Source organism: Copadichromis virginalis, linkage group LG11 (assembly GCF_057382275.1).
Source record: "Copadichromis virginalis isolate Kocher_CV1m ecotype Utaka linkage group LG11, C_Virginalis_male_GT1.1, whole genome shotgun sequence".
Taxonomy (NCBI): Eukaryota; Metazoa; Chordata; class Actinopteri; order Cichliformes; family Cichlidae; genus Copadichromis; species Copadichromis virginalis.
Genome location: NC_140628.1, coordinates 39,044,536 through 39,053,287, shown reverse-complemented (window position 1 = coordinate 39,053,287; position 8,752 = coordinate 39,044,536). Strand labels below are relative to the sequence as shown.

Genomic DNA, 8,752 nt, shown 5'->3' with positions numbered 1-8,752 from the left:
CCTCGTTTCGATCCTCTGTCCCCAGACTTCAGTGGGTCAAACGGACATGCTAGACTTAAGGTGCATCTAGCTCGCCTTCGGTTGGAGGCACGTAACATAAATGTAACAAAAACATTCTGTTTAATAGTTTACAAAAATTCACTGTGATTGAAACAGAAAAAATGTGTTTTGGGGTTTACTATACATTTCTGTAGGGATTTTACATGGTTTATATGTCAAATTCACTGCAATTTTTTACAGTGCAGAATCTGTAAACACATCAGCCATGTCCATGTCAGGGCAGCGACTGCTGGAAACTCATTTTATAGATGAGCTTTAATCTGTTTCCTGTTGTTTTTGGTTTTTGTTCCTCTAGTGTGTGTGTGTGTGTGTGTGTGTGCGTGCGTGCGTGATCAACCATCTTCTATAAACCGCATGCAAGTTATAACCAGCTGTTTATAACTTGCATAGTTCATATTGATATCCTGTTCATAGCCTGTATACTCACTACAGCCTGCACATACTTAGAGCTTATTCATGACATACCTTCATACCATGAACATTGTAACAGACCCATTTCTGTAATACATCTATATTGTGGCTAAAGCACTTTCTGGATGGATGCAAACTGCGTTTCATTGCCTTGTACTTGTGACGTGTGCAATGACAATAAAGTTGAATTCTATTCTATTCTCGTGGTGCAATGTGAAGGTTTGGCCAGCAGATGGCGCCATGGTCTTAAACTCCTTAGAGTGTTACTGTGGAGGTGAAGGGCTGGACTTTTAAATGGTCAGTCACACATTTTCAGGAAGAACGATGAAGTCCTGAAGGAAAACTCGATCATTACCACTCAGACCTTTTCTACTGTTAGCATCTCTGAATAACAAAAATGTTATTGTCCAACAAAACGAGCATTTTTCTAAAGATAAAAAAGAGTCAAATCAACCTGTGAACATCAGCCATTAAAAATCAGCTGATCAGTCACTTCCTGGTGGGCAGACTAAACCGACCCAGAGTCACAGCTCCCAACTTTGGAACAGCTTTCCTCAGCCCATCATTTACTTTATCTCATTCTCACGAAAGCCCCTCCCACGGTAAAAGAGAAAATAACAAACAATACAATTATTCAAAACACATGATCATCATGAAAAGGAAAAATAAAGACATGCATCTGTAAACACATCAGCCACGTCCATGTCAGGGCAGCGACTGCTGACAACTCATTTTATAGATGAGCTTTAATCTGTTTCCTGTTGTTTTTGGCTTTTGTTCCTCTAATGTGCGTGTGTGCGCGTGTGCGCGTGTGCGTGTGTGTGCAGCAGTGAATGCACCGCTGTGTGGACAGGTACTCTGGTCTTAATGTGGAGTTTTATCAGACTGTGAAACACTTTGTGTTTTAAAACAGAAAATATTTGATCTGAATTTATTTTGAAAATCACCGTCACACAGCCGTCTCGTCGCTTTCACAGATTTTTCTGTGAACAGATGAGCAGCAGAAGTTTTCAGCATTTTACATTCAGATGTTTCACAAACTGTTGGATTGTCTGTCTGGGATTTCATAGCCAGTCATGTGACTGCTGTCCCGCCAATCAGCTTCACTGTATGTGAGACTCTTATTGTTTAGCATTAAACTTCATGTTGTCTCAGCCTTTATGATGTGTGTTACTGCATCAAATTCAAAATAAGAGCATAAAAATGAAGCAACTGAAAGTTCTGACAGGACAATAAAATATCAATAGACTTTATTGAATAGAGTTTACAATGAAGATGGATGCAGAGCCATGACTGTAGTTTACAGAATCAAACAGCAGCAGAGACGTTTCTGAGACAGAAAAATGTATATTTAATATGATAATAGAGAGCATAAATGCGCGATTCACTGACATATATGGCATATCTACTGTTATATTGCTGGGTGCTCATTTGAACTATAAAGTATGAAGTCAAAAAGCTCAGACATCAGGCTGCTCTGAACACTCAGTTTCACCTTTTTCTCCTCTTGAACTTTCATATGTAGAGACAGGATATCATGAACATTTATATCTGAGACACAGAAGGTCCGCCCACCCGCTCACCTGCAAACTTTAGCTTCACAAATCAGAAGAAACAAAGAGGCATAAAACAGCTCATCAGACACTCTGATCTGAGCTTAGGATAAAGAAGGATGATTTCCAACTGTCAGTCATGCAAAGCTACGCTGTTACAGTCCAGCAGTCAGAGTACAGAGATGGAAATAAGTTGAATTACACAGCAGATCATCTGAGGAACATCAGCCAATAACGTTCAGACTAAACCGCCACAGTCTTCCTTCTCACAGTAAGCGGCTGTCTCCTCCTCTCTGTGGAAAACCTTCCCATCAGGCTGCGTCCTCCACCTCAGCTTCACCTCCTCAGTGACTCCTTGCTCCACCAGCTCCTCCCTCACCTGAAACACAGTTTTCACACATTAACAGAAGCTCCTCATTAATCAGCCGTTGTTTCTGTAGTGAGCAGAAAACGTTGTTGGTGCTGTTTCTGGGGGAAATGAACTAAATGAACTGGCTGGGGATGAAACTGAAGTCTGGAATTAGGCCTCATTGCCTGTCATTGGTTCACGTCGTCTCCTCACAGTAATCTGAAATTAAGTGACTTCTTCAAGTTACCAGTTAAAAAGGTTAAATAATACAAATGGATGGGATTGCATTAAACGAGCCCCGTATCTCTGCAGCTGTGTGCTGTCACGTGTCCCTGAACCTGCACAGACTCACTGCTCTCTATCATTTCACAGTAGTTATAGCGGTCTGTTCCTTGTATCGGGGCCCGTGTGACCTCTGACCTGCTGCAGGATGGATTCTTGCACTGTGGGGTCGTTCAGGTCTGCAGATCCCGCCCTCAGCTGAACCTTCACTGACCTCGAGGCTGAAGGTTTGACATCTGCAGAGAAAGAAAAGGGCCATTCAATTCAATTTTATTTATACATCACTAAATCACAACAACAGTCGCCTCAAGGCGCTTTATACTGTGCGGTAGACCCTATAGTAATACATATAGAGAAAAAACCAAGCAATCAAATGACCCCCTATGAATAAGCACTTTGGCGACAGTCAGAAGGAAAAACTTTTTCCCTTTTAACAGGAAGAAACCTCCAGCAGAACTCAGAGCTCAGGGAGGGGCGCAAATGGAAGAACGCAGTCTTACATATTTGTTTAATATGTGCATTGAAGGACATGTCCTGGTCAAAAATGACTCCAAGGTTCCTCACAGTGTTACTGGAGGCCAAGGTAATGCCATCCAGAGTAAGAATCTGCTTAGATACCATATTTCTAAGCTTTTCAGGGCCGAGTACAATAACCTCAGTTTGATCTGAATTAAGAAGCAGAAAGTTAGCGGCCATCCAGGTCTTTATGTCTTTAAGACATTCCTGCAGTGTAACTCATTGGTGTGTGTTATCTGGCTTCATGCACAGATAGAGCTGGGTGTCATCTGCATAGCAGTGTAAATGTATGCTATGTCTTCTAATGATGCTGCCTAAGGGAAGCATGTATAATGTAAAAGTGCTATATAAATAAAATTGATTTGATACTTTACTTAGGCAATCAAATTAAGATAGATTTTATGTTGTTGGTTTTAAAGAACTGGATGGATATTTTAATGTATTTTTTATTTCTATTTTTCAAGAGTTGGAGAAGTGCCCTTTTTTCATAACTTGGCCTACCCTTTTTAGTTTTGTTAATATTGGCAATAGTGAGAAGTACTATGGTTGGATTCAAATGTATTTAACATAGGGCATCTAATTAAGGTAAATGTCATGTTTTTAGTTGGTAGAATCTGATGAGCAATATTTTATTTTATTATTTTTTATTTTGTTTTTCAGTTTTCCTCCTGAGTGATTGCCACCTTAACGTGGTCAGGGGGTTTGTGTGCCTCAGTGACACTAAGATCTAGACCTGCAGAAGCTGAGCCTTCAGGGGGGACACCCAAGTTGGTCAGGTTTTAGGGTAGAGGTTTGACAAAGTGCAATCCAATTACATGACAAAAACAGTTATTCAGAGCACCCCACATTCGCCTCAGCTGCCACCATGTGCCCCCTTTACATTTCTGTCTGCCCCCTCATATATGCCTGTCTAGAACCAGCCCAGCACACCACCCCCTCGGCCTGTGCTTCGAGATTTCTGGTAGTTAGAATGACTCGGGGGTGTTGATTCATTTAAACTAACATAATCATCCTGCTGCAACCAGGTTTCTGTAAGGCAGAGTAAATCGATTTGTTGATCAATTATTAAGTCATGTACTAACAGAGACTTGGAGGAGAGAGACCTAATATTTAATAATCCACATTTCACTGTTTTACTCTTTGGTTCAGATGTGGATACTGTATTGTTCTTTCTTTGTGATTGTTTATGTTTAAGGTGTTTGTTTCTGGTTTTAGTTTGTTTTTTGTCTGTTTGGGAGCTGACACAGTCTCTATGGAGATGGGTTTTTGGGGGGTAGCAGGAGGAGAGAAGCTGCAGAGAGGCGTGTAAGACTGCAACTCTGCTTCCTGGTCCCAACTCTGGATAGTCATATTTTGGGGGGTTTAATAAATTTGTCCATATTTCTAGAAATGAGAGCTGCTCCATCCAAAGTGGGATGGATGCCGTCTCTCCTAACAAGACCAGGTTTCCTCCAGAAGGTTTGCCAATTATCTATGAAGCCCACATCGTTTCTGGGACACCACTCAGACAGCCAGCAATTTAAGGAGAACATGCGGCTAAACATGTCACTCCTGGTCTGATTGGGGAGGGGACCAGAGAAAGCTACAGAGTCCCACATTGTTTTGGCAAAGTTGCACACCGATTCAATATTGATTTTAGTGACCTCCGATTGGCGTAACCGGGTGTCATTACTGCCGACGTGAATTATGATCTTACTGAATTTACGTTTACCCTTAGCCAGCAGTTTTAAATTTCCTTCAATGTCGCCTGCTCTGGCCCCTGCCGGTGTCTCTAGCTTCACATGTCTGAGAACAGAATCACCAATTACCAGAGTTTGACCCCCGGCGGGTGTGTCGCCGAGTGGGGAAAAACGGTTAGACACATGAACGGGTTGGTGGTGTACCTGGGGCTTCTGTTTAGGACTATGCTTCCTCCTCACCGTGACCCAGCCGCCCTCTTTCCCCAGCTGCTTGGGGTCTGCCGGGGAACAGCTAGCGGGGCCTACGCTATCGTCGGCTGCACCAGCTACAGAGGCCTGGCTAGCTATGGGTGAATGAAGGGTGCGAAGCCGAGTCTCCAATTCAGTAATCCTGGCCTCCAGAGCTGCAAATATGCTACATTTGTTACAGATATCATTACTGCTAAAGGAGTAACTAAACATCTGACACAATGAGCAAGAAAGTGCAGGAGGGACAGGTGAAGTAGCCATGGTGCACGTGAAGATTATACTATGAAAACAGAAGTTATCTAAAGGTTTTTAATTAAATTGCTACGCAGATAAGCTACTCAACTACTACTTCCTGTTCCTGTGTTGAAACAGGAACAGGAAGTGATACTCTACCGCAGACAGAGCAAACACTAAATGACAGCGCCACCCAAAGCATCGGCAGTGCTGTGCCAAGAGTGTCCGGATGAGCCCAGGAGGACCAGACTGTGCAGAAACACAGAGGACAGACTCACCTCTGGAGCAGAGGAAGGGGCGTTGGTCATCACAGTTATGACTGTTGAAGGAGCCTGTTGATCCGACTATTGTGGCACAGTTTACGCTGTTATCAGGCTGCCCGGGCCCCCACCGCAGGTTGGAGGCTGTGCTCGAGTTTGACCACGTCCAGTTTCTGTACAGTCCAATCCAGGCACCAGCAGTATCTGACAACATAGAAGTGACCTGGCTGTTGTCCTGCGTGTTGGTGATGGTGCTCAGGTCTGTGTACGTCTGTCTGCAGTAAGACTGAGCATCAGACCAGGTCATTGAGTTCTCCACCAGGATATCAGACGGGGTCATTGAGTTCTCCACCTGGATATCAGACGGGGTCATTGAGTTCTCCACCTGGATATCAGACGGGGTCATTGAGTTCTCCACCTGGATATCAGACGGGGTCATTGAGTTCTCCACCAGGATATCAGACGGGGTCATTGAGTTCTCCACCAGGATATCAGACGGGGTCATTGAGTTCTCCACCAGGATATCAGACGGGGTCATTGAGTTCTCCACCTGGATATCAGACGGGGTCATTGAGTTCTCCACCTGGATATCAGACGGGGTCATTGAGTTCTCCACCTGGATATCAGACGGGGTCATTGAGTTCTCCACCAGGATATCAGACGGGGTCATTGAGTTCTCCACCTGGATATCAGACGGGGTCATTGAGTTCTCCACCTGGATATCAGACGGGGTCATTGAGTTCTCCACCAGGATATCAGACGGGGTCATTGAGTTCTCCACCTGGATATCAGACCAGGTCATTGAGTTCTTCACCTGGATGTGTTTGTTAGTCGCAGCTGAAACAAAAGATCAGACGGATTCAAACCTGCAGCTAAAATGTTCAGTTTGTCAAACCCTGGTACCAAAGTCTGAAACACTCACCGTCATAGCAGACAAAGTAATGTTTATTTGAGCACGGTGCAGTGGACCATGATCCAGATCCAGTTATTATCACACACTCATCAGTCCCTGGCTGTCCCGGTGACCACATGTTAAACCAGGATGACTGAACTGGACCAGTTTGAGACCATTTCCAGTCTTTGGAGAGTCCAATCCACGCCTCGGTGCTCCCCGCCCTTTTCTGGGCTTCCTGGATGAGAGCTGAGCTGTTAACGATGGCGAGGTCAATGTACTCATCTCTGCAGTATTGCTGAGCATCGTTCCAGGACTTCTGCAGGTCAACCAGGTGGAGCTGTCTGACTAACTGATCAGACTGAAGATGGCAGACCATCACGTAACCTGAGAGGACACGAGTCAGTCAGCGCGGTCACAGACTCACCTCAGCTCGACTATTTTAGTCATCAGGAGAATAAATTCTTTACATGCTACCACAACGCAAACTTTTTGTTGACATCTTTAAAGACGTGAATATATGTTAATATATGTGTCCTTCAAAGGATGTGTAACTCGTGTACTGGTTAAAAGCTGTTTTACGGTGCCTGTGGACACCTACACACTGGTTTCCTGCTCCAGGGCGAAACTCTCACATCAGCTTAAAAAGCTGCTTTAACAGTGCTAAGTTTGTTTTTCACTCTGGCCTTATTGCACATGTATTTGGACGATTTTTCCTCTTCAGTGTGCACAATGAAGGAAAACGACGTGTTAGTGGTCGAGGCTCAAAGCTGAACAACACGTGCACTAGGGCTGGGCCATATTATAGCGTTCACGGTAATACCGGTACAATGTTAGGCAACAATAAGAAAATGAAATATCATGATAAATATTTTTGGTCATATCGCCCTGCTCTAACGTGCACACGGACGTGGTAAAAGCAGTCAGGATCTTTTTCAGCGAGCTGACGGGTTTGCAGCGTTTCAGGCTTTCAGTCAGATTTCTACACAGAAAATAAAATCAAGACGTGTTTTTCTCAGCAGTGCACACAAACAGCCACGTTCATGCACTGACTCTTCCCTCCTTTCTTTCTTTACTCTTTTACTTCACTTTATACAAACTCTTACAAACTGCCGACCATTAAACTGTCAATCAAACTTCTAACTGGACCCAAAGAAACCTTTAGAAGTTTAGTTGACATGACAAAGGTCTTTGGAGATTGTACGAGTGTTCCTGTGACTGCTTGAAGCTCGTTTACAGACACCTTTAAAATAATCCCTATGGAGCAGTTCACTTTGTGCTTTCTTTGATTTTCTGACATCAAAAGTTTTATTCAAACTGTAAATGAGGCGACTGAGATGAGTTCACAGACCTGAGAGCAGCAGCAGGATCAGTCCACACCTCTTCATGACTGAGAGCTGAAAAACTGTGAAGACGTCCTCATGAATCTCATCTGCAGCTGCTCGTTCATTATTAATCATAACACTTAAAGCAGCATCAACAAAGAGGCAGCTGTCTCTGTCATTCACTCCATTTCTATCTATAATCTAATCATTCAAACAAAACTATCAAACATATTCAACATTTGAAACGTTCAACTTTAAAAATGTTGTCTTCCTTCAATTATCATCATTTTGTTTATTAGAATACCAGACAATGAATGTGTGAGATTATCAAATAAACCAAACATATGCAGAACATACCCGACACGATGAGACGTCTGTGCAGCTGTGACACAGTCAGAACTCTTCATCTGATATAAATGTCATCCTCGCTCCTCCTCCCACGTCCATCAGAGACTTTGTAAAAGTGGTTTTTTAGAAAGCAGCCCAGTGTTCATTACAGTGCATTTGTTTAAAGATGCTCAGAGTCGTTTAACTGAAGATGACTTATTCAAAGTTATTACAGATGCAAACAGACTGACATCTGCCCGACCACTTCAGTCTTATTTGAATAATGTTGTCATTATTAGAATTGGGAGAAAAGAGCGTTCAAGCTCAACTCCTCCAAACAAATCAGTGATGATGACGACACAGCCCGACACATTTCACATGTCAGTTCCAATCATAGAGAACAAACTGTTTTTATTTTGTTCTTTGTTTGTTTGGCTTCAGCGTCTTTTTAATGATGTTACAGTTTTAGTGCATCTCCTCTAAAAGTGCAAAACGTGCTTTGAGAGTCTCACACAGCACCACTCCCAAAGATGGAGGCTCAGTCACAGACAAATAAAATGCACTGATTTTAAAGTCACCACTAAATTTCACTGAAAGAAGAAGCCAGACCTGCCC

At 43.2% G+C, this 8,752-nt stretch overlaps 1 protein-coding gene across 2 annotated transcripts; it reads right to left on the bottom strand.

Moving 5' to 3' along the window:
- Positions 1–1,706: 1,706 nt before the first annotated feature.
- LOC146699482 (uncharacterized) lies at positions 1,707–8,357 on the bottom strand. Of its 2 annotated transcripts, XM_085472431.1 has the most exons (6): positions 8,168–8,357; positions 7,837–7,890; positions 6,516–6,872; positions 5,612–6,430; positions 2,794–2,891; positions 1,707–2,403 (listed from the first exon to the last, which is right to left on the bottom strand). In XM_085472431.1, the coding sequence occupies exons 2-6, from the start codon at positions 7,871–7,873 to the stop codon at positions 2,263–2,265; spliced, it is 1,452 nt and encodes a 483-aa protein (XP_085328557.1). In that variant the 5' UTR covers positions 7,874–7,890; positions 8,168–8,357; the 3' UTR covers positions 1,707–2,262. The 2 variants fall into 2 exon arrangements, with proteins under 2 accessions (XP_085328557.1, XP_085328556.1); XM_085472430.1 differs by having other exon boundaries at positions 7,837–8,357.
- Positions 8,358–8,752: the final 395 nt, after the last annotated feature.